Source organism: Rhinoraja longicauda, chromosome 5 (genome assembly GCF_053455715.1).
Source record: "Rhinoraja longicauda isolate Sanriku21f chromosome 5, sRhiLon1.1, whole genome shotgun sequence".
NCBI classification, from domain to species: Eukaryota; Metazoa; Chordata; class Chondrichthyes; order Rajiformes; family Arhynchobatidae; genus Rhinoraja; species Rhinoraja longicauda.
In genome coordinates this window covers 23,238,626-23,264,808 of record NC_135957.1, presented here as the reverse complement: position 1 = coordinate 23,264,808, position 26,183 = coordinate 23,238,626, and the positions used below count along the sequence as shown (strand labels likewise).

The window sequence follows — 26,183 nt, the reverse complement described above, 5'->3', positions numbered from 1 at the left end:
CCGCTGCCCGACCGTGCCGCCCCATATTCTTAAAAACGGAATATTAGAGAACTATTTCACAATCCTTGAGGGTTCGCTTCACTTTATGTTTTGCTGAAGATTCTAGCATCTGCAATCCTTGTGTCCCCTCTGCCCGTGTCGCTCGCTCTTCCACAGACAGGGAAAACTGTCCATCCCGTTCCCTCCTCACATATTCCCCTGAACCCCAGAGCCTGGGTCCAGGGAGAGGGTAGCTCAGTTCCGCTGCTTCCCAGCCCAGCGATTCCTTCCTGGGATCTGGGACCAGATTCCCGTTCACGGCTTCCGTTTGGCCAGGCTCGCACTTCCAACCCCAGCTCTGAGTGGACACGGCTCCTTGGCTATTTGCTTCTTTCTTGATCTCCTCAACGAGTTCCATCCACACACCAACATCTCGCAGCCACTCAGTAGGAGGCCACTCAGCCCTGGCTTTCGCTTACAGATACAGCACGGAAACAGCCCCTTCGGCCCATTGAATCCATGCTGACCATAGATCACCATTTCACACTGGTCCCATGTTATATCACGTTTGCATCCGCTCCCTCCACACTTGAGACAACTTACAGCGGGCATTTAACCTGCAAACCTGCACGTCTTTGGGATGTGGGACGAAACCGGTGCAAACCCACACGGTCACAGGGAGAACGTGCAAACTCCACACAGGCAGCACCCGAGGTCAGGATCGAACCTGGGTCTCTGGCGTTGTGAGGCAGTGGCTCTACCAGCTGCACCACTGTGTCACACTTTTCATTCCATCAATCCCATTCCCCCTCTCCCTATTTCCCACAACCTAATCCTTCTCACAAATACACACCAAATATCTCTTGATTCTTTTTCTCTTGGAGCTACACACTCAGAACCGTTCACAGCGGCCAATTCACCTGCCGACACAGGGGATGTGGGAGGGATCACCTGGGGGAAAACCATGCGGTCACGGAGGAACATGCTAACTCCACACAGACAGTGGCAGAGGCCAGGAATGAACCCAGGGTCTCTGGCGCTGTGAGACAGTAACTCTACTCTCTCATTTCCCTTGCATCCATGTTGAATCCATGTTAATATAGAGGTGACATTTCTGAAGAAGGGTCTCAAACTGGTCTCGACACAAAACGTCACCCATTCCTTTTCTCCAGATATGCTGCCTGTCCCGGTGAGTTACTCCAGCATTTTGTGTCTTATCTTCGATGTAAACCAGCATCTGCAGTTCCTTGTTAACACCATGTTAATACATCTCTGGTAGCCCAGGAAATCCATACGGATGTAACGCCCATCCATCCCAAGTCATGCCAGCTGGGAATTCAGATGCACCACTTCCACCGCCCACTCCTCTCCCGGGACACATGCAACAAATGCATTTAACATCTGATGCATTTGAGCTGCGACGCAGCCCCGGGTTTGAATGAATGAAGTGGTGGGTCTAGGCCGAGATTCTGCAGGGAGGCAGAGGGATTGTCAGGGAGAAGCAGCTCTCTCCTTCACACTCAGGTCACCCTCTCCCTCAGCGTCCGTAAACAAGAGGCTTCACCAGCTGCTCGCACTTCCAGGGAAACACTGGGGTTTTGGGTGCAACACAGCTGCACTGCATGTGCCAACCGCCCAGGAACAACATCACCTTCATCACAGTCAAGGTCAAGGAACTGGATCAGAGCGCGACTCAGCACAAACTGTGGGGGTCGTGTCTGTGAGGGAGGTGTGTCAGAGTGAGGGAGGGGACATCGCAGTGAGGGAGGAGGTGTCGGAGTGAGCGAGAGGGTGTCGGAGTGAGCAAGGGGGTTTTGGAGTGAGGGAGGGGTGTCGGAGTGAGGGAGGGGGTGTCGGAGTGAGGGAGGGGGTGTCGGAGTGAGAGAAGGGGTGTCGGAGTGAGCGAGAGGGTGTTGGATTGAGGGAGGGGATGTCAGAGTGAGGGAGGGGGTGTCGGAGTGAGGGAGGGGTGTCGGAGTGAGGGAGGGGTGTCGGAGTGAGGGAGGGGATGTCGGAGTGAGGGAGGGGGTGGCGGAGTGAGAGAGGGGATGGCGGAGTGAGGGAGGGGGTGGCGGAGTGAGGGTGGGGGAGTTGGAGTGAGGGAGGGGATGTCAGTTTAAGGTAGGGGGCTTCACAGTGAGGGAGTGTCACAGTGAGGGAGGGAGTGTCAGAGTGCAGAGTGGGGGCGTTGCATCTTCACACACATTGCCGTGTTTTATGTTGCTTGAAGCAAAGCTTGAGTCAGTATAGGTTTGGCTGTGGTCATTGGTTGCCATTGGTTATGAGCAGTTTGGCTTACAGGTTGGTCGTGGCTGGGTTTGGCTTGGGATGGCTCTGGTCAGATCCGACATGGATTGGCTGCAATTAGGTCCGGGTTGGATTGGCCCTGATCCGGTCGGTTTGGATAGGTTGTACTTGCAATGGTTTAGATTGGCTGCAATCATGTTGAGTTTGGATTGACTTTGGTGATATCATAGAACTGCACGGTACAGGAACAGCCCTGTGGCCCACAAAGTCTGTGCCTAACACAATGCCAAGATAAACTCATCTCCTCTTTCTGCATGTGATCCATATTCCTCTATTCCCTGCATGTCTATGTACCTATCCAAAAGCCTCTTAAACACCCCCCCCCTGGTGTAGCATTCCACACACTCACCAACCTCTGTGTAAAAAACTTGCCCCGAACGTCTCCTTTCAACTTTGCCCGTCTCACCTTAAATATGCTCTCTAATTTTTTTTGGACATTTCTTACTCTGGGAGAATGGTTTTGACTGTCCACCAATATCGGATTGAAATTGGCCTAAATCAGGGTGGGCTGGATTTGGTAATGGATGTGGTGGGATCGGGCAAGGATTGGCCCTGACCAGATTGGGTTCAGATGGGCCGTGATGGGATTGTATTTGACTTTTAGTCCCAAGCTGGTGTGTGATGAGGCGGGAGGAGGGGGGGGGGAGTGGAGGGGCAGTGGGAAAGACTGGGCACCCCCGAAGTAGAGTGAGAAACACAAGTGAAGAGTGAGGATTATTTCCACTCCATTCATGTTTTGCTGCGGCTCCCAGGCTACTGTTCTTTATGAAAAGTCTTATTTACACATTTATAATATGTACATTTGCATCCGAATATGTACAGAACTGGAAAGGGGGCAGAGAAGATTTATGAGGATATTGCCAGGACTCAAATGCAGGCAACGACTCTGTTCCTTGGGTAATCTTATAGAGGTGTATACGATCATGAGGGGAATAGATAGGTTAAATGCACAGAGTCTTTTACCCAGAGTAGGGGAATGAAGAACCAGAGGACATAGGTTTAAACTTAATAGGAACATGAAAGGCATCTGTTTGGCACAGAACGTGTTCCAGGCAGCCATAGTTCTGCTGCCTTCTCCTCACCTACTCACCCATCCCTGATCTTCTCTCAATCCCATTAAATACCACTTCCATTTAAACTTGGGTAAGGTTAACTTGTAAGCTTACAAACCAACATTGAATTGTTTAATTTTAGGTAACTAACTCAATAACACTGCCCTCTTTCACCTCCACCCCCCTCTCTTCCCTGAGCCCTACCTTGATGTGCACTCATTTCTCAATATCCTGCTACTCCCCACTCCCCCCTCCCCCTCTTCCCCTTTCCCCCTCCCACCCTGCCCTTCCACCTACATCCCTTCCTCTGGCTTCACATCTTGTGCCTCTTCTCTCCTTATCTCTGAGACTTTTATCTTCTTTTCATCTCTGGGTTTTTGTCCACCCATCTGCCAGTCATCTCCTGCTCACCTGTATCCACCTGCTGTATTTTGTCCCGCCCCCACCTCTCTTCCGGCACCCATTCTCCTGCCTTCTCCTCTAACCTCTGACACCTGTACTAATCAAAAATCTATCTCTCTCTGCGTTAAATATCTACTGACTTGGCCTCTACAGCCTTCTGTGGCAAAGAATTCCACAGATTCACCACCCTCTGATGGATCGACCCGAAATGTCACCCATTACTTCTCTCTGGAGATGCTGTCCGTCCCGCTGAGTTACTCCAGCATTTTGTGTCTATCTTATTTAAATGAAGGTGGATGTTGTAGTAACTTCATTGTCAGCACCATTATTGCATCAACAGCATTTTAAAGACATTTGGACAGGTACATGTGAAGGAAAGGTTTAGAGGGGTATTGGCCAGGTGACAGCAAATGGGACTAGCTAGGATGGGGCATCTTGGTTGGCATGGATGAGGTGGACTGAAGGGCCTGTTTCCATGCTCACTGACTCTACAGTCATGTTGACCTACACTTCCTTCAGTGCCATTCTCTGAGTTCCCCCCAGCATCCAGCTAGTTAGAGCTGCCACCTCACAGCGTCAGCGACCCAGGTTCGATCCTAACCTCGGAGTTTGCACGTTCTCCCCGTGACCACATGGGCTTTCTCCTGGTGCTCCGGTTTCCTCCCACATCTCAAAGACATGTAAGTTTGTAGGTTAGAAACATAGAAAAATAGGTGCAGGAGTAGGCCATTCGGCTCTTTGAGCCAGCACCGCCATTCAATATGATCATGGTTGATCATCTAAAATCAGAATCCCATTCCTGCTTTTTCCCCCATATTCCTTGATTCCTTTAGCCCCAAGAGCTAAATCTAACTATCTCTTGAAAACTTCTCGGAGGTTAATTGGCCACTGCAAAGGCTGCCCTTTGTGTGTAGGGAGTGGACGAGTAAGTGGAATAACATAGAACTAATGTGAATGGGTTGGCGTGGACTTGGTGGGTCGAAGGGCTTGTATCTGCACTGTATCTCTAAACTAAACTCAGTTAAACCCACCTCACAGTGCTTCAGGGAGTCTACCTTAGCTTTGAAATACAGCATAGAAACAGGCCCTTCAGCCCACCGAGTCCATGCTGACCATCAATCACCCGTTCACACCCTGCACCCAGCTGGTAGAGCTGCTACCTCACAGCACCAGAGATGCAGGTTCGATCCCCACCTCGGGTGCTGTCTGTGTGGAGTTTGCACGTTGTCAATGTGCCCGCATGGGTTTCCTCTGGGTGCTCCGGTTTTCTCCCACATCCCAAAGATGTGCGGGTTAGTCGGTTAATTGGTCTCTGTTAATTGCCCCGAGTGTGTCGGGAGCGGATGAGAAAGAGAGATTACATAGAACTAGCCTGTGAAGAAAAATAAACATTTGCACGGGTACCTGTATAGGACAGGGTTAGAGGGATAAGGGCCAAACGGAGGCAGGTGGGACTAGTGTAGCTGGGACATGTTGGCCGGTGTGGGCAAGTTGGGCCGGTGTGGCCTGTTTCCACGCTCTTTGACTCTATAAAAGTTTGTATCTGAGATTGTCTTGTGTGTGCAGGGCTCTGGTCTTCCTGCCCTAAGATACAGCCCCACTGTGGTGGGGAGGGAGGTAGGCGAGAGCTCTCAGGCTGGCTCCAGGCAGGCAGGTCTGGTGTGTTGGTTGATCGCAGGGAGGTGATGTGTGGTGGAGGAGGAATAGTGACTGTTTGCAGCGGGGTCGGACTCTCTGCGCCGCAAGGCCAGGTGTGAGCAGAGCAGAGCAGGGCTTTGGTGGAGGAGGGAGGACGGAGAGGAGGGAGGGAGGGAGGACGGAGAGGAGGGAGGGAGGGAGGGAGGGAGGGAGGGGGGACGGGGGACGGCAAGGGCGAGCAGCATTGCGCCAAGCACCAGCTCCCGGGCGCTGCATCTTCCCAAACAAGGGGGCCAGCGATGTGACGCCTTGTGATTACAGCAAACACTCGCTGTGTGTGTGTGTGTGTGTGTGTGTGTGTGTGTTTGTATGTGTGTGATACACCGGGAAGACCCATACACACACACAAGGAGGCGGGGAGCCGCCGGAGAGGGGACCGATGCGACTGCGAGAGGCTTGCAGACCACATCTGCCTGGGCGGCCGGTGCCATGCAGACTGCGCTGCTCCCCACTCTGCCCTTGAGCCGGCGACACCATGAAAAAGCATTCGGCCAGGGTGGCCCCCCTCACCGCCTGTAACAGCCCGGTGCTAACCCTCACCAAGGTGAAAGGTTTGTAGGAAGATCTCTGCGGAATGCGGGTGGGAAGGAGCGGAGCCGCCGGGGAGAGGGGAGAGGGGAGAGGGGAGAGGGGAGAGGGGAGAGGGGAGAGGGGAGAGGGGAGAGGGGAGAGGGGAGAGGGGAGAGGGGAGAGGGGAGAGGGGAGAGGGGAGAGGGGAGAGGGGAGAGGGGAGAGGGGAGAGGGGAGAGGGGAGAGGGGAGAGGGGAGAGGGGAGAGGGACGTGCTGTTTGAGGTCACGGTGCGGTTCAAACATAAACAACAGCGTTAGGGGCAATGAGTGGTGTTTCTCCCACTTCAAGGCTGTATGTAGTCTGCAGGCTTGGCTCAACTCTGGCACCAGCGTTGCAGGAATCGTGTCACGACGATGAGATCACAGTGAATGAGTTTAGTACAGCGGCAATACGACATGTAACAGAGTGCGAATGGTGCGATAACTAAAAACAGTAACTTGCAAGTGAACACTTTCAAAACCGAAAATCATACTATCAATGGCGTTCCCATGTTTAAGGTTGTGATATTAATACGGGTAGGATAGTTGATTAACATATAATACCGATTTATATACAATGCCGATGACAACGTACTGCGGTGATGTTAACAGATGATACTTAATCGGTGAAACTGCTAAGATTTCTTAACATGAAAGCAGCGTTTACGTGCAAACCACTGTCACTAATGCGTGAGATTAACAAATGGCACTGGGTCATTAATGTGTGACAGCGGGTGGGTCACTGATGTAAAGTTAGCTATAATTTATTAACATTTCGGTACAGTGATACTAACTTAAGCATCGTGATGTAGAAATATGTTGCCAGTATCAACGTGTGATGCAAATATTAACATGACTGTATCGCATACAAATGTATTCAAAACAGATCATTGTGCACAGCGCTGTGATGTCAGTAAGCAGCAGAATACTAACGACCGTGATTGACTCTGATACACAAATATCAACGAGCCTGGCAATATCTGAGATTAACAAGTGAAACAGAATGGTGATACTGTGTTTCACATGAATATCGCGATAAAGACATTTAATGCAGTGATCTTAAGAGGTGTAGCACGAAGGTTAACGTGGATCACATTGATAATCAGCGGCAGAGTGATTTTAATGTTTAAAGCAGGGAATTTGATGTGTATATAATATACAACATATATGCTTATATATATGTGTGTGTGTGTGTGCGTGTTGATATATCTGATGTATATATGTCATATATATGACACATATTGCTAACTGCTTGTTACATACAATATTACTGTGTAACTTTTTTTGTGGTACACACACGCACACTGACATATTAGCAGGGGTACCACAAAAAAATGACACAGTAATGTTTGCAACAAACACTGTCAGCAATTGTGACTTTAACATGGCAAAAGTATATATAATAAATGTACCACAGTAAAATTGCATTCCATTGTGAGATTATTATATCAGACTCTGATATTATCATGTATGTGACAGTGATGTTGACATGTTTTATAGAGAGACCACAAGCTAACACAATGATGCTATGAGAGTGCATCGTGTTATTAAATCCTGAGCGATATTAGCATATTGACCTGGTTACAACTGTTCTGTTTAGAGTACTACTGTATCAGGAGCAGTGGAGACAGCTATTGGTTGTTTATATCATTGGTGAAACGCTTGTTGATAGTATTCTTAACAGAGTTAAAGTTCTGAAGCATCATTGATCAGAAGTTCTCACCAAGCCCATTTAGAGCAGCTGCCCAAAAGCTGAGGCCAAGAGGCAGTGATTAATGTGTTCTCAGGAGAGGGAAGTGTCGAGGTTTTCAAAGGAAATTGCAGAGAAGAAACAGGGTACAATGAGTGGGAGGGATAAAAGCAGGGAAGGTGTTGGGGGCCAGGTCAGGAAGGGAGCGGAGATCCAGGATGGGGAAAGAAAGGGGTGAGTCAAAGTCATGAAAGGATGGCAGAACATGGTGGCAAGTTTTAAAAGTAGGTAGTGGGAAGCAGCAATTGTAACCTGCCGGGGGTAACATTTCACCCCGTGAGTGTGTGCACGTAAACACTGACTATATTAGGTTTAGTTTGAATTGAACTTTTGGCTGGTTGAACAGAAGCAGAGAGGTTGTCTGGGGTCTGCAGGGGCAGTGCTATGGAGAACATGTGGGGGGAGGTCTACAAGATGTGGAGACTTTGGACAGGGTGCAGAAGACCTTCACCAGAAAGCTGTGCAGGAAGGAACTGCAGATGTTGGTTTACACCGAAGAGAGACACAAAATCCTGGAGTAACTCAGCGGGTCAGGCAGCATCACCGGAGAAAAGGAATATGTGACATTTCAGACACAATCTGTCTTAAGTCTATCTTCACCAGAAAGCTGCCTGAATTAGAGGGTATTAGCTGTCGGAGAGGTTGGACGAACTTAGATTTTCTCTGGACTATGAGAGGGTGAGGGGAGACCTGATGGAAATTTGCAGAGTGTTGTGGGGTGTGGATGGAATAGACAGTCAGAACCTTTTTTACAAGGGTGTAAATGGCAAGGACTGGAGGGCATAGCTTTAAGGCAAGGGGGGGCAAAGTTTAAAGGGGATGTGCGACGTGGAGTTTAAACACAGATGGTGCTGGATGCCAGGAGAGATGGTGGAGACAGGTAGAGCAGTAGTGTTAGGGAGGCTTTTGGATCGGTGCATGGCCGAGATTAGTTTCACTTAGTTCAGCACGGACATTGTTTAACTTATTAGTTTAACAGTTTACTAATAAACGAATAAACTAATTACTAATAAACTTATTAGTTTATTAGTTTAACTTATTAGTTTAACAGATGGTGCTGGATGCCAGGAGTGATGGTGGAGACAGGTAGAATAGTGATGTTAGGGAGGCTTCTGGATCGGTGCAAGGCCAAGATTAGTTTAATTTAGTTCAGCACAGACATTGTGGGCCGAAGTGCCTGTTCCAATGCTGTACAGTTCTACATTTTAATAAATACTGAGATGATCAGCTGACATCCCACCCCTCCATCTTGACCATGAACCAGTGAGAGTCAGCTGACAGGGTGGGTCGAACCCTGGGTTGGCTGAGGTAGGAGATGTTCAGGAGACCTGCAGTGGACCAGTGGAGAGGTCACGGAGTCATCGGGCCATGGAGTCATAGGGTCATGGAGTCATGAAGTCATAGGGTCATGGAGTCATGAAGTCATAGGGTCATGGAGTCATAGGGTCATGGAGTCATAGGGTCATGGAGTCATACACCATGGAAGCAGGCCCTCTGGTCCAAGCTGCCCACACGATCAACATTACCATCTATACTAATACCACCTGCCTGCGTTTCACCCATGTCCCTCGAAACCTGTTCAATCCGTGTACCTGTCCAAATGTCTCTTAAACGGGGTTTAGGGGCACCTGGCACTGCCAGGGAACGGGCTTCCAGTGAATTATCGAGTCTCCCCATTGTGTGTATCCGGTTAAATGTTGAAACATTACATTTGGCCCGTCACTGTGGTGCTGGCTGCTCAGTTCATGGAGGTTCCACTGGAAACAGTAATTCATCACTCCACCTGCTCTTTATTCCTCTCCCACCCTCTGCTACATCACCCTCCCACTGATACACTGTGCACACAGGTCCACATTCCCCCGGCCCTGTGTTGTGACTACACATTCCCCTGGTCCCAGACTGTGTGACTCCCTCTCTCTGCAACCAACCCCTAACCCCATCCCTACACCCCTCCCTCCCTCTGTAACCCCCTCCAGCCCCTACACCCCTCCCTCCCTCTGTAACTCCCTCCAGCCTCTACACCCCTCCCTCCCTCTGTAACCCCCTACACCCCTCCCTCTCTCTGCAACCAACCCCTAACCCCATCCCTACTCGTGGCACCGCGGGAGAAGAATGAGGAGGAGATAAGACTTTTCTTTGCCTTCCATCACAGTGAGGGTGTGCCTGGAGCAATCACTGTGATGGCTGTTTGTGTTAAAATTGTAATTGTGTGTCTTGTGTTTTTATTGTCTACTGCCGGACCCTGACGTGAGAGGACGCTGGTGCTATTTGTTCGCCACTTCTCCGTCAGGACAGTTCGTCTGTTTGTTTTTATGTCATGACTGTTTTTGTAAAGCGTCTTTGAGCACTTGGAAAAGCTTTATATAAAATAAATGTTTATTATTATTATATTACACCCCTCCAGCCCCTACACCCCTCCCCCTGTAACCCCCTCCAGCCCCCACACCCCTCCCTCCCTCTGTAACCCCTCCAGCCCCTACACCCCTCCCTCTGTAACCCCCTCCAGCCCCCACACCCCTCCCTCCCTCTGTAACCCCCTCCAGCCCCCACACCCCTCCCTCCCTCTGTAACCCCTCCAGCCCCTACACCCCTCTCTCTGTAACCCCCTCCAGCCCCTACACCCCTCCCTCTCTGTGTACCCTGGGATTTCTGCATCCATTCAGACAGAGCCGTTTGAGTTGGATCAACCTGTCATTGGGGGCTCTGCCTTCTGTTCACTGGGCCCTGAGCTCTAACACAACCTCTCTATCTGATCTGTAAAGAGACTTTAAAAAGCTCTGTTTAGGACCTGGTACTTTGACCAAACTGTCCCAATACCAGCTGTCCCAATATCCCCGTACATATCCGGTTGTTGTGGTTTGTACTCACAACAGGAGCTTTGGGACGATTTACCGAGAATAAGTTTGCCAATGACCCGCCGCATTGTAACCGAGTCCCTCGGGGAGACGTGTGTGCAGAGAGTGTTGTGGTGTGTGGGTCATTGTTCGGTGCACCTTGGGTGAAACATTTCTCAGATGGGCGGCACAGTGGCACAGTGGTAGAGTTGCTGCCTCACACCTCCAGAGACATGGGTTCCATCGTGACTACAGGAATGTCTACGCAGTTTATACGCTCTCCCCATGATCACGTGGGTTTTCTCTGGGATCTCTGGTTTCCTCCCACACTCCAAAGATGTACAGGTTTGTAGTTTAATAGGCTTCAGTAAAAACAAATTGTAAATTTTTCTTAATGTGTAGGATAATGTTAGTGTGCGGGGTGATCACTGATAATGTTAGTGTACGGGGTGATCACTGATAATGTTAGTGTGCGGGGTGATCACTGATAATGTTAGTGTACGGGGTGATGGGTGTGGATTTGGTGGGCCGAAGGGCCTGTTTCCACATCTGTCCTTCAGGCGTGTGTCTATCAGGCGTGTCTGTCACGTGTGTATCTGTCACTTGTGTGTCCGTCAGACTTGTGTCTATCACGTGTATGTTTCAGGCGTGTGTCCACAGGCAAGAGTGTTCATCTGGCGTGTGTCTGTCACGTGTGTGTTTCAGGCGTGTGTCCGTCAGACGTGTGTGTCCATCCGGTTACCGGTCGTCTCTGGCCACCGCACTGACCTTTGACTTTCCCCCCTCCCGCCCCGCAGGAGACGAGAGGCCGGAGGAGGGGAGTGGGGCGGGGCCAGGGACCGGCTCGGTGCAGACGGAGGCTGAGGATCGGCCAGAGTCTGCAGCAGGTGGTGGTGGGCGGCGCTGGTGGCGGGCAGGACCCCGGTGCTGTGGCAGTCGCCGGCTCTCTGTGGAGCGCCTGAAGGAGGCGCTGTGGGGCTCAGCGGTGGTGCTGAGTGTGTGCTCGTCCTGGGCCGGCACCAGCCAGCTGGCCAAGGTCACCTTCCGCACCTTCGACGCTCCCTTTGCCATCACCTGGTTTGCCACCACCTGGAACCTCCTCTTCTTCCCTCTCTACTACCTGGGCTACGCCTGGAGCTCCGACGAGAAGCAGAACCCACTGCAGCAGTTCAGGTAGGCTCACCGCCAACACCAGACACTCACACACACGCACACACATGCACGCGCGTGCACACATACATGCACGCAGGCACGCACACACACACACACACACACACACACACACATACACACACACACAACCCTGGGGAGAGGTCTCTGTGTGTGTCGGGCTCCTCAGGGACAGGTGTCCATGTCCATAGTTCCTGGGGAGGGAGCTCAGCTTTGGGACACAGGGATGGGTCTCTGTATCTGGGGCCCTTGGCGATGGGTGTCCATGTAGGGGTCCCTCTGGGAGGGGTCTGCGTCTGGGACACTTGGGGAGGGGTCAGTGTGTCGGACACCCACAGGGAGGGCTGTGTTTGGTGTCAGCAGAGAACCCACACTCTGGAACCAGAGGGGATGGGTTCATGGACTCTCCCTGACCTCTGCTTGGCACTGGGTCAGGGTCGGGGTCGGGCACTGGGTCAGGGTCGGGCACCGGGTCAGGGTCGGGCACCGGGTCAGGGTCGGGCACCGGGTCAGGGTCGGGCACTGGGTCAGGGTCGGGCACTGGGTCAGGGTCTGGCACTGGGGTGGCACTGGGTCAGGGTCTGGCACTGGGTCAGGGTCTGGCACTGGGGTGGCACTGTAGCAGGTGTCTGGCTGCGGTGCCCACTCCTCCCCTAAGGCAGTCACAGCCGGTCCAATGTCTCTGGTTTGCAGACGGATGGGGAACCTCTGCCCTAGTCAGAGACCCTGATTCGTGATTGAATGGTGGAGTAGACTCGATGGGCCGAAAGGCCTAAAACTGCTCCTATAACTTATGAGCATGAGGTCTGTAGGTGAATTGGGCTCTGTAAATTGGCCCTAATGTGCAGGAAGTGTTGGCAAAAGTGGGTTAACAGAACTAGTGCGAATGGGTTATCGATAGTTGGCGTGGACCTGGTGGGCCAAAGGTCCTGTTTCCATGCTGTATCAATCAATCCACCCATCAATTTTTTAATCAATCACTTCCCTGGCCACCAGCAACGTTGTGTTGATGACTTTGTTCCAGCTTCGGCTTCCCGAGGAACATCTCCTCCATGCTCCCAGCTCCCCAACATAAGAGCAGGCCTGGGATGATGGGAAGACTGAGGGTGGGACTTCCCAGAATCCCTATCCGGTTCCCTGGACCCCTCTTTGGAATTCCAGGCTAAGAGGCCATTTTGTGCTGTTTTTTAAATTATTATCAAAACTAAATTTATTCAATTATTTACAACAATATTTACAAAACAATGCCATCACACCCACCAACATAATACAAAAATTACAAAGAGAGTCAAGAGTGTTTTATTGTCATATGTCCCAGATAGAACAATGAAATTCTTACTTGCTGCAGCACAACAGAATATGTAAACAAGTATCTTATTACTAAATATCAAATAACTGTGTTACAGTATTGGCAAATAACCAGTCTGAAGAAGAGTCTCGACTTGAAACATTATCCATCCCTTCTCTCCAGAGATGCTGCCTGTCCCGCTGATTTACTCCAGCATTTTGTGTCTATCTATGTTCATGTTCATAAGTGATAGGAGAAGAATTAGGCCATTCGGCCCATCAAGTCTACGTCATTCAATCTATCTCTCCCACTCAATCCCATTCTCCTGCCGTTTCCCTATAAACCCCTGATACTGGTACTAGTCAAGAATCTATCTCCGCCTTAAAATTATCCATTGCCTTGGCCGCCAAATATCGGGTACGTTGGAATCCTGATCCAGGATACAGTCAACCCTCCCCCGTGGTCCCGGCAGCCATTTTGTGCCGTTAACCAACGGAGTCCGAGCAGAGTCGCGATGGGCAGCTCATTGGGCTTCTCTCTCGTTTAGAGATGATCGGCTGCAGAGGCTGTGGCGTTCCATGTTTCTGCGACCTTTGACCCCTCTCCTCTTCCTCATTGCCAGGGAATGCTGCAGGTTTTACGGGGACGACGGATTAACAATCAAGATATTCTTCACCCGGATGGCCCCCTTCTGCGTCCTGTGGACCTTAACCAATTACTTGTACCTGTTGGCCCTGAAGAAGATTAGTGCCACTGATGCCTCTGCTCTCTTCTGCTGCAACAAGGCCTTTGTCTTTCTGCTTTCCTGGATAGTTCTACGGGACAAGTTCATGGGTGTAAGGGTGAGTCACAGCTCCTGGTCACACACCTGGGGAGGCACGCCTGGGGAGGCACGCCTGGGGAGGCACGCCTGGGGAGGCACACCTGGGGAGGCACACCTGGGGAGGCTCCTGGTCACACACCTGGGGAGGCACACCTGGGGAGGCACGCCTGGGGAGGCACGCCTGGGGAGGCACGCCTGGGGAGGCACGCCTGGGGAGGCTCCTGGTCACACACCTGGGGAGGCTCCTGGTCACACACCTGGGGAGGCACGCCTGGGGAGGCACACCTGGGGAGGCACACCTGGGGAGGCTCCTGGTCACACATCTGGGGAGGCACACCTGGGGAGGCACGCCTGGGGAGGCACGCCTGGGGAGGCACGCCTGGGGAGGCACGCTGGTGCAGCGGTAGAGTTGCTGCTTCATCCTGCCCCCACCTCCCTTTTCCACCTTTCTCTCTCCCCCCCCTTTCTTCTGACTACAATCAGTTTGAAGTTAGGTCTTGGCCTGAAACGGCCTGGGTGGCATGCCAACGCAGCAGCATAGTTGCAGCTTACAGCACCAGAGACCCGGGTTTGATCCTGACTACGGGTGCTGTCTGTGTGGTTTGTACGTTCTCCCTGTGACTGTGTGGGTTTTCTCCGGGTGTTCTTGTTTCCTCCCACACTCCAAAGATGTACAGGTTTGAAGGTTAATTGGCTTTGGTGAGAATTGTAAACTGTCCCTAGTGTGTAGGATAGTGCTAGTGTACGGGGTGATCACTGGTCAGTGGGCTGAAGGGCCTGTTTCTGTGCTGTATCACTAAAGTCTAAGGTGTAAAGAGTGAAATGCCCTGGTTTAACTCCAGGCTGCCTTTGGATGGGATTGGCTGTTGTTTAAGTATAAGGGCTGGGTTATTTCCCTCTGGCAGGCTGTTGGTTACCATGGCTCCCAGGAGCGGGGCCCTGCGGTAGGCCGGGGAGGAGCTGCACTGTGATCGCCAAATCAGTGGATATTTTTCAAGGCAGAGATTGACAGATTATTGATTAGTACGGGTTTCAGGGGTTATGGGGAGAAGGCAGGAGAATGGGGATTGAGAGGGACATAGATCGGCCATGATTGAATGGTGAAGTAGACTTGATGGGCCAAATGGCCTAGTTCTGCTCCTATCACTGATGACCTGATGACCTCTTCTCTTTCCCGCGGCAGATCGTGGCTGCCATCTTCGCCATTGCCGGCATCGTGATGATCACCTACGCCGACGGCTTCCACAGCCACTCGGTCATCGGTATCGCCCTGGTGGTGGCCTCGGCATCCATGTCCGCTCTCTACAAGGTGAGAGCTCCGGGGCCAGCCTGCCCACGGCAGCACCCAGTTAACCCTCCGAGGATGCTGGTGGGCTGCGACTTCGGGGGCAGGCTGGGCTGGGGGCAGGTTGGGTCAACAGACCCTGTGTGCTTCGGGGGCAGGCTGGGCTGGGGGCCAGTTGGGCTGGGGGCAGGCTGGGCTGGGGGCAGGCTGGGCTGGGGGCAGGTTGGGTCAACAGACCCTGTGTGCTTCGGGGGCAGGCTGGGCTGGGGGCAGGCTGGGCTGGGGGCAGGCTGGGCTGGGGGCAGGTTGGGTCAACAGACCCTGTGTGCACGATTTTTACCTTTAACACCAATTAAGGATATTGAGCAAGTCTGTAGGTTAATTGGTCCGTGTATAGGATACACTAATTGTCTGAGTATATAGGATACACTAATTGTCCATAGTGTATAGGATCATAATCATAATCATACTTTATTAGCCAAGTATGTTTTGCACTAATTGTCTCAACTGTATAGGGACTTAGGCACATAATTGTCCCTCGTGTATAAGATAGAATTAGTGTATGGGTGATCGTTGGTCAATGCGGACTCGATGGGTCGAAGGGCCTGTTTCCACACTGTATCTCTAAACCAAACTAACAAAGGTAATGACTCACACTGCCTGAGGTGGGCTGGGAAATGCCCTGGAACATCCGGCCAGCTCAGGAAGCCCCGTAGAAACACATCTGTCCCTTACCTGCAGGTCCTGTTTAAGATGCTGCTGGGCAGTGCCAAGTACGGTGAAGCCGCCTTATTCCTGACAGTGCTCGGCCTCTTCAACGTCATCTTCATCATCTGCGTGCCTACGGCCCTCTACTTAACCGGCATCGAGCACTGGACATCCCTCAGCCTCATCCCCTGGGAGAAGCTGTGCGGAATAGCCATCCTGCTGCTCTGTAAGTCACAATCTGCTCACCGTCTCCCGCCCCTCCCCACCAGACTCCCCGCCCCAGAGTTACCACTGGCCATGTCTGAGGAGAGATGTACTGGGGTTGGAGAGGGTCCAGATGAGGTTTACGAGAATGATCCCGGGGATGAGTGGGTTAATATATGAGCAGCGTTTGATGGCACTGGACCTGTGCTCGCTGGAGTTTAGAAGGATGGGGGGGGGGGTTTCATTGAAACTTATGGAATAATAAAAGGCCTAGATAGAGTGGATGGGGAGAGGGTGTTTCCAGTAATGGGAGAGTGTAGGACCAGAGGGCACAGCCTTATAATAAAAGAACATACGTTTAGAATTGAGCTGAGGAGCTGAGGAGGAATTTCTTTAGTCAGACGGTAGTGAATCTGTGGAATTCATTAGTGCAGATGGCTGTGGAGGCCAAGTCATTGGGCATTTTTAAAGTGGAGTTTCTTGATTAGTAAGAGTGTCAAAGATTACATGGAGAAGGCAGGAGAATGGGGGTTGAGAGGGAAAAATAGATCAGCCATGATCGAATGGGGAAGAGGCCCAATGGGCCGAATGGACTAATTCTGCTCGTATGTCTTATGGTCTAAAGGCCATTGAGAGTCCAAGCTGGGACAGGGTAGTAGGTCTGCACTAATCAGATGAGAGTGGAGGAGTCGTGGGGCCCATGTCCTCCAGAGATGCTGACACTACCGGATACAGCAATAGCAATATTGAATGTGTAGATACCAAGAATTAGGGGATATTTTTAAGGCAGAGATAGATAGATTCTTAATTAGTACGGGTGTCAGGGGTTATGGGGAGAAGGCAGGAGAATGGGGTGAGGAGGGGGGGATAGATCAGCCATGATTGGATAGCGGAGTAGACTTGATGAGCCGAACGGCCTAATTCTGCTCCTATTACTTATGAACTTAAGATTTCTGCTCATCAATACCTCATTGGCTTTAAGGGGATGTGTTGCAGTTGCACAGAGCAGAGTCCTTCCTCCTAACATCGTGGTTTCTGTGTCCGTCCCTCCCTCCAGCGTTCACCATCCTGATGAATTTCGGGATTGCCGTCACCTCTCCGACGTTGATATCAGTGGGAGTGGTCCTCAGTGTCCCCGTGAATGCCGGTAAGGAGGTTTCTCTCTTGAGTCTTTCCCCAGACATCTCCAGAGCTGCGGCCGTGAGCAAGGGAGCAGAAGGCCCCAAGCCCCACAAACCTTCTCCTGGCCCTGCTGTGCGTTATTCAGAGCTCTGCAGGAAACTCACCTGGAGCAGCTCAACAGCACGAGGGATTGTGACAGAGTAAATAGGGCGAATGCTTTCAGTCCAGGCTGGGTGATACCGTGGCAGATGGAGTTTAAAGGAAGAACGAGGACAAGGCTCGGGTGGGTATTCTGTGAATCAGGGGACACAGTGACATGGCCGAGGGCTCCAGTTGTAAAATTGACTGAAAGCTTGTGGATTGTGGCAGATGGCTTTAGGTTTAACTTCATTGTTGTCAGGAGTCAGGGGGTATGGGGTGACGGCAGGAACGGGGTACTGATTAAGAATGATCAGCCATGATCACATTGAATGGCGAAGGGCCGAATGGCCTCCTCCTGCACCTATTGTCTATTGTCATGTGTATCGAGGGACTGTGAAATGCCTTGTTTTGCATGCTCTCCAATCAGATCAGATAATACAGGTAGTGTAAGAAAATAACTGCAGATGCTGGTGCAAATCAAAGGTATTTATTTCACAGAATGCTGGAGTAACTCAGCAGGTCAGGCAGCATCTCAGGAGAGAAGGAATGGGTGACATTTCCGGTCGAGACCCTTCTTCAGGTCTCGACCCGAAACGTCACCCATTCCTTCTCTCCTGAGATGCTGCCTGACCTGCTGAGTTACTCCAGCATTCTGTGAAATAAAAAAGACCAGATAATACGATACTCATGCACAATCAAGCCAAACTCAGTACAATATGTAGAGCAAAGGAGAAGATAAAGAATGCAGAATATAGTTCTCAGCAATGTAGTGCACCAGATCCAGAGACAAAGTCCATTGTCCGCAATGGGGTAGAGGTGAATCGGACAGCACCCTGGCTTATGGAGAAGGACGGGTCAGGCGTTTAATAGCAGAAGGGAAGAAGCCGTTCCTAAGTCTGCTGATGTGCGCTTTCAAGCTCCTGTTTCTTCTGCCAGATGGGAGCAGGGAGAAGAGGGCATGACTGGGGCAGGACAGGTCTTTGCTTACGTTGGCTGCTTTTCTGAGGCAGTGTGATTAAAGCAGCAGAGGTTCCCGTGTGATGACCCACACACCTCTGCAGCATCTGGCGAGGACAGTGTGCCTTTGGTGTCTGAGTGTTGTCGACATATGAGGTCCCATTATAGAAGATCTAATTGGGACATGAGGGTGATGAAAGCATCCATTGAGGTAGATGGGAAGGGCGAAGAAGGGTCTCGACCCGAAACCTCACATATTCCTTTTCTCCAGAGATGCCGACTGACCCGCTGAGTTACTCCAGCTTTTAGTGTCTGTGTTAGATGGAAACCCTGATCTGGGTTCACTGGCAGAGGAACCCAGACCAGGGAGGCAGAATCTTTGAGCTGTTCACTGTGATGCAGGTAGTGACATCGGTAAAACTCTCCCTCTCCCTCCCCTCCCATAAACGCGGAAGGTGTTGAAGCATTTTCCATGGACTTTGTTCACTGCGGATATGGACCTCGTATGGGCCTTTATGTATACGACAGGTTTAGAGGGATATGGACCAAACAAAGGCAAATGGGATTAGTGCCGATGAGGCATGTTGGTCAGTTGGACTGAAGAGCCTGTTTCCATGCTGTAAGACTCTATGACTGCATTGCTACCGGGAGCTGAGGACCCATGCAGTGCCCATTGGTCAAGGTACAGATGGACCGTGCTCTGACTGAACGGCAGGACAGGCTTGAGGGGTGTGAATGACTTCCATTTGTGCGTGGAGGCAGGGAGTGAGATGGCATCACCCAGAGCAGGCGCAAGGTTCGTTAATCCATGGAGGCAGGGGCGGGAGAGGATTAGGGTCCCATAACGGGACATTTTCAGGAAAATCAGTTTGTCACTCTAACTTTGTGCCCTTAAAAGCCATACAAATGTGTCATTGTTTCATTGGGGGTGGTTCATGAGAATACCAGAGGCAATGGCCCCCAGTTGTCAGTGGGCCTTAAAGACCTTGCCCCTGTCGATAGCCATCTCCAGGCCCACTGCATGCCAACCACCCTATGCACAGCTAAATAGGACTAGCTTAGTTGAGGCATCTTGGTCAGGATGGACAAATTGGGCTGAAAGGCCAGTTTCCATGTTGTATGTCTCTATGAGTTCATGGAGTCATAGCGAGATGCAACACAGAAACAGGCTCTTCATCCCATCGAAAGTGACAACTCCCTATCCCATTTCCACTAATCCTACATTGATCTCATTTCCCATGCCCCCCACAGTCCCATCCACTCCCCCAGATTCTCCCCCTCAACCCTAGACACTAGAGGTGATTCACAGTGGCCTGTCAGCTCACCTCAAGATACCGGGGTTGTGATTCCGGAACAGTTAGAGGTAACGGGAGCTGTTTGATGCTCGTTCAAATCTATCCCTGTATTCTGTAGTTTCACTCCAGCCTTCAGATCTCTGCCCCCTCCGCTGGTTGCCAGCGACGTGTGGTTCTGTGCTCCTCGGGTGGGTTCTGGGTTGGGGCCAGTGGCAGCTGCAAGTACCAGGTGTTGGCCCTTGGTACACCTCCTGGACGGCAGATGGGCCACAGTTTGAGATCGGCTCCCTGCAGCCTGGCGATGGAGGAACCTCTGAGGGAAGAAAGCCAACAACCTGGGCCAGTCTGCCAATTGGCCTCGTTAACCCGAAAGGACACAAAGTGCTGGAATACCTCAGCGGGTCAGGCAGCATCCACTGGTGCACACGGATAGGTGAGGTTTCGGGTCGGGACCTTTCATCAGACCCCTGGGCTGCAACATCACAATATGCCACAAGGTGTCGCAGCTGTGCTACTGCTGGCAAAGCAGAGAGTGAAACACAGAGTGCTGGAATAACACAGTGGGTCAGGCAGCATCTCTGGAGGACTCACAATAAAGTTTGGTGGAAATAGAGACTCGGGATGATAATCCGAGCTTGCAGAGTACAAATTCTCCAGTCTGAGAATTTAGAATTGATTGCTCAATAAAGTAAAATGTGGCGGATAGATTCAACAATATTCCATCAATGTCGCTTTACAACACAGCATTGCTTTATTAATAGTACAGTGGAACATCCCTTAGCGTCTTGCTGCAGCTGTAGTGAACACAATCTGATACTGAGGTGGCGGATAACGTGGCCAAGTCAGAGGGAGAGAGTGTTTCAGGAAGGGAGTGTCAGCTGGAGGTTTATGCCCCATGGGCAGGTGGTTACATTTGGGAATCTTCATGACCTGCATAGTGGGCATGCTGCCATCCCCGGCATCGACCTGACGACCTCTAGAATTTAGAGACACAGTGTGGAAACAGGCCCTTACGGCCCACCAAGTCCATGCCCACCAGCGATCGCTGTACGTTAATGCCATCCTACGCACGAGTGAGACAATTTTACGATTTTTACCAAAGCCAATTAAAGCCCCCCAAACCTGAGATTGTGCATTCTCTTAGTGACCTTGTGGGTTTCCCCTGGGTGCTCTGGTTTCCTCCCACACTTCAAAGATGTGCAAGTTTGTAGGTTATTCGGATATGGTAACATTGTAATTTGTCCCTAGTGCTAGTGTACGGGATCGTTGGTTGGTGCGGACTCAGTCGGCCGAAAGTCTGTTTCCGCACTGTATCTCTAAAGTAAAGTCTAAACATGGCATCCCAACTCCAGTGCACACTGCCCTAGCTGATGAAGGCAAGCATGATATAGACCTTTCTCACCACCCTGGATACCTGTGTTGCCACTTTCAGGGAACAATGTACCATCCCCTTAGGTCTCTCCAGGGCCCTGCCATTCTCTGGTCCGACTCTGGTTTAACTTATCTGCCATTCCTTTGTCCACTTTCCCAGATGATCTAGATCCTGTTGTCTTCTTAGATAACAGAACCTAAAGAATATCCAAGTGTTTGTCGCCCTTTGATTGCAGAATTTGGTCTCATCACACTCCTAAATGGCCTATCCCTCTTTTTGAGGCTGTGAACCTCAGTGCTAGGCTCCTCATATAGATGCAAAATGCTGGATTAACTTAAGCGGGTCAGGCATCATCCTTGGAGTAAAGGAATAGGTGACATTTTGGGTTGGAACCCTTCTTCAGACTGAGGATCAATTTAACTTGGCATCATGTTCAGCACGGACATTGAGGGCCGAAGGGCCTGTTCCTGTGCTGTACTGTTCTGTTCTATGTTAAGCGGAGACCCAGCCCAGAGAACTAAGACTGCCTCTTGTCTCTCCCCCTCCCTCCCTCCTCCCCTCACCCCCTACCTCCCTCCCTCCCTCCTCCCCTCACCCCTACCTCCCTCTCTCCATCCCTCCCTCACTCCCCCATTCTTCCTCTCTCCCCACCCTCTCTACCTCACCCACTCTCCCCCTCCCTCCCTACCTCCTTCCCTCTCCCCCTTTCTTGCTCTTCCCCTCTCCATCCCTCCCCTACCCCCTCCATCTCTCTCCCATCCTCTACCCCCTCCCTCTCTCTCCCCCCGCTCTATCTCTCCCCACTACCTCTCCCCCTCTCTATCCATCCCCCTCCCTCTCCTTCTCTCTCCCCTCCCCCTCCTTCTCCCCGTCCATCTCCCCCCCTCCCTCTCCCCCCCCTCCATCCCTCCCTCACCCCTCCCTCTTTCCCCCCTCTCCATCCCTCCCTCTCCCCCTCCCTCTCTCCTCCTGTCCCTCCCTCCCCCCCTCTCCCCTTCCATCCCTCCCTCTCCCACCCTCCCCCCCCTCTCCCCCTCCCCCACTGTTGCCTGGCTGCCCAGTTGCGGATGCCTACACGAGCGACATCATCTTCAACGGTGTGCGGGTGATCGCGGTGCTGCTCATCTGCCTGGGCTTCCTGCTGCTGCTGCTGCCCCAGGAGTGGGACAAGATGGCGGTGGGGCTGGTCAGCCGTTTCCGTGTCAGCAAGCGGGAGGAGGCGGACGAGGTGGCGGCGGGGGCGGACGGGGGCTTCGCGGGGCAGAGCCGGCGGAGCAAGGGCTCACGGACATCCACCGCCACGCTGGCCCACTCCTTCTAGCCCAGCGGCGGCGGCACGGAGCACTACAATCAACAGCTGCACGGTGAAAGGCAGGCAGGCAGGCACGAAGAGTTCACGCTGCAAATGGGCGCCTACTTCGTACCGAGACCTTCAAAGACACGCTGTGTGGTAAGATGGTGTGTCCTGGCACAGTCCACATTGACAGTCAGTGGTGTTTCATTGGCCAGGGATGGGGCTGGGGTTGGTGGTGGGAGAGTGACGGTGGCCTCAAGGTATGTGGGAGGCAGGTGGCTGTGAGAGGGATGTGTGGTGTTCCATTTAGCTGCCATCGTTCCCAGACTCCTGGCTTGTCCAGGTGTAGTGTTGATCGGATATTGATTGTGCACTCACCTCTTGCCATTTGGGCACAGAATAGAGTGGGCATCGACCGTACCATCACCATTTACTGTCTGAAATGGGATTGGGTGGGCATCGACCCGACCATCTCACTCAGCTGATGGGCATGGGCTAGAGTGGGCATCAACCCAACCCACTCCCTCTGCCACGGGCATGGGATTGGATGGGCATTGATCCAACCTTTCCATCCTGCTGATGGGCATGGGAGGAAGTGGGCATCAACTGAACCCTCGCCCCTATTGCTTGGGCACAGGGGCACAGTTGTAGTTTACACTCTGTCACCTGGGCATTGGGTACAACTGATACGCTGACATTTGGGCACAGGGTACACTTTACACCATGACATTTGGGTGCAGTTTTCACCCTCTCCCTGGCCTTGTGCCGATCTCTCCGTCGCGCCTCACACCATTGAGCAGCTCTTCCCGTGCCCTGCTGACTGGTCCACTCAGCGACACGACGCCTAGAACCACCTCCACCACTGCCTGCATCACCGACGTCCCACTCCACCCCCCGGACCTGCCGACCAAGGCTAGCTCCCCCTTCCATGCCTGGCATTCCCCAGGCCCAATCCAGTCAACGTCTGCTCATGGAGTCTACCTGCCAGTGTGCAGCTACTCTCTGGCTGTGACCCCAGTTTGTTTCTAAAGTCCCACTGATGGCCTCCCAGGCATCGCCACGGTAACTGGAGGAGGGTCTGCCTGTGGGATGGTTTCTGCATGTACAGCTGTGGCGGGCAGAGTGGGAGAGCCCCCTTGTCCTGTGGACTGTGACACGGAGCTGCCTCGTGCCTGGGAAACGCCACAGATCCCATTCTCATGTCCCCCAGTTATTGTGACTTGGGCGGCGTGCTTCAATGTGAAACATGTGGTCTGATGTGTAGACTACCCACACAAACCGAGTGGTGGGAGCAACGCAGACACGTAAAGTGGCACGCCCGTCACGGACCATGGATATAGGCCCTTGTCCATGCCAATCATCCAATTACGCTAATCCCATTTTATTCTTCCCCACGTTCATGTCGAATCCCCTGCTCCTCCAGATTTCACCACTCACCTACACACAAGGTGTGCTATACACCTGCCAGTTCGCCCACCGACCTGTGGGAGGAAACCCACCTGGTCGCAATGTGAATGTGCGTACTCCACACCGAGGGCAATGGGCAGGATCGAACCTGGGTCTCTGGAGCTGCAAGGCAGAGGCCCCACCCAGGCCATCTTCAATTGTTGTCTGTGTGAGGCGTGAGGGAAGGGATTGTGTGGCCAGTGACCATTCTACCTCACACAACCCCTTCCCTCCTACACTAACACTACAATCATCCTCCCTTTGCCCCACTCCTTCCACTGCCCAACATCACAGGTTGTTTAGTGCCCAGCCGTGCCCGCTGCCAGCAGGTCAGACTTCAGGCTTGGTGCCCATGGAACCAGCCTGGAGGTTGGCACAATGTTGTAGCCACCGGCTTGCAGCTGGTACATTAACCAGAGTGCTGCACAGCCCACGAGACCATCGAGAAAAAGAGGGATTATTCATGTGGAGTTCCCTCAAAAGCCAGCATCACCGCCATGCCCTTGGCACTGGGGGAATAGGCCAGGGGTGGGGTGAGGTCCCTGGGTGCAGGGTTCAAACCCACCATCTCCAGGGCTGAACACCAGTGCCCCAGCTCACAGCAGGTTCACTGAGGGACCCCTGCACTGCACCAGTCCTGTGCAGGTGCCCCAAAGTGCAACGTGCTCTTTTAATATTTAAAACTGAATCAAAGCACCAGTATTAAATGTAGGGGGGAACAATTGTGTTTACTGATGCCCACTCCTCTCCCATCTTTGAATTTTCTACTAGTAGCAACCAAAACAATTTTAGGTAGTGCTTGCATGTTCCTTCAAAATATTAAATGCGTCTGAATGTACGTGGTTTTTAAAAATAAATTTCTGCTGGTCACTGGACAGAAAGCATGACTTTCAGGTAGACAACAGCATCAACGATGCATGGTCTTCACTGCCAACACCCACTCCCCCAGCCCCTGGTTGCCAGCCTGGTTGGACCGAGCCCTGGAGATTTCACCACCCGACCCCCTGACCCCTACACTCAACCGCCCCGCCATTGGTCCACTGACCCCGCGTCACCCCCACCCAACACTTGGCCACTCAGAGCAGCCAGACCTACTGACCTTGAATCATCTTCCCTCGAATCCAAAGCGTTTCAGACAAGTGTTAACACAGACGGAAGGAGGCAAAGGCATTCCCTTTTGTTCCCTGTGAAGTTCCCCATTTTGCTTTGTTTGCGGCACCTTTCCCAAGATGACCATTCCATTGCTGGAGCCTCCAGGCCGACTCCAGAGTGCTGACAACCTAACCTGTTACATCTCCACAAAGCTCATGGACAGACCAAGGTCTGATGAACGCCAGCCACTGAAGATCACCGCTCCTGTTGCGTTTCCTCACTGTTCAATCCACATCAAAGAGCAGATGGGCATGAGTGTATGAGGAGCAGAGAGGGGTTTGATTTCAGACAACATTGTTGGGGCCATGGTAGAAGGCCTGCACCTCTCCCTTTGTAGGAACAGACTGGACAATACATAGGCGAAGGCTGAGGGAAGAGAGTGTGTCAGCTTCTAGTTCCATGGGTGAGCACCAACAAGCTCAGGGGACCAAAGAGAAGTGAGTTCTCACTCCCATCAGTCAGAGGGATCCCAGGAATGTACACGTCTCCAATTACAGGGGGACTAGAGGGAAAAAGATCCTTACGGTTAAGGTGATATTTTGAAATGCCAAGTGGCTCTGATGGTGGGCATTTGGAAAACAAATGTTTAGGAGCAGATGAGAACTCAGATCTCCGTTACGAGACGTGAGTCATTGAGAATTTGTTTGCACAGCGAGTTGTGAAGGGGAGTGGATGACTGAAAGGAGAGTGGAGACAGGTGCCACGAGCAGTAAAAACAAGGAATTGCCCAACATGCAGGAGCACCTCAGTGGGTCAGGCAGCATCTCTGGAGAACATGGATAGGTGACGTTTCAAGCCAGGATCATTCTTCTGACACATTGTAGGTGTGTGGGGGTGAGAAGAGAAGGGGATGGAGAGAATGCTGGAAGAGAGAAGGCACATGACAAAGCCTGGCAGTTAATAGGTTTGATGGACACAAAATGCTGGAGTAACTCAGCGAGACAGGCAGCATCTCTGGAGAGAATGAATGGGTGACATTTTGGGTCATGACCCTTCGTCAGACGGGTAATAGGTTGATGCAGGTGAGCTGGGGGGATTGATAGGCAGATGGTTGGTCAAAGGCCAGAAGTGAAAAGTCAGAGGGTGTGAGACAAAAAGATTGAAGAATTGCAAATTGTGAAGCTGGAGGAAGGAATGTAGGTGGAAGGGGAGAAATAGGTGGGGCACAGGATGGGGGCGGGGGATAGAAGGGGAAGACGGGATTATATGGGGGAAGGGAGAGAGGGGGGGTTATGTAGTTACCTAAAATTACAATGCCCATACCGTTGGGTTGTAAGCTACCCAAGTGGAATATGAGGTGTTGTTCCTCCAGTTTGCATGTGACCTCACTCTGGCAATGGAGGAGACACAGGAC

The 26,183-nt window shown here is 51.9% G+C and overlaps 1 protein-coding gene across 5 annotated transcripts in view; it reads left to right on the top strand.

Annotated features, from left to right (window-relative positions):
• Positions 1-25,982, top strand: part of slc35f3b (solute carrier family 35 member F3b) — a 46,710-nt gene extending 20,728 nt beyond the window's left edge. For 3 of the 5 annotated variants that reach the window (XM_078399097.1, XM_078399095.1, XM_078399098.1), the window contains exons 3-8: positions 11,370-11,745; positions 13,653-13,872; positions 15,037-15,162; positions 15,880-16,072; positions 17,108-17,197; positions 21,999-25,982. In XM_078399097.1, coding sequence (XP_078255223.1) covers positions 11,370-11,745; positions 13,653-13,872; positions 15,037-15,162; positions 15,880-16,072; positions 17,108-17,197; positions 21,999-22,258 — 1,265 coding nt within the window. In that variant the 3' untranslated portion in view covers positions 22,259-25,982. Of the gene's footprint in view, positions 1-5,617; positions 5,990-11,369; positions 11,746-13,652; positions 13,873-15,036; positions 15,163-15,879; positions 16,073-17,107; positions 17,198-21,998 lie in introns of those variants that run through there. The other 2 variants (XM_078399099.1, XM_078399096.1) reach the window with 2 other exon arrangements.
• Positions 25,983-26,183: the final 201 nt, after the last annotated feature.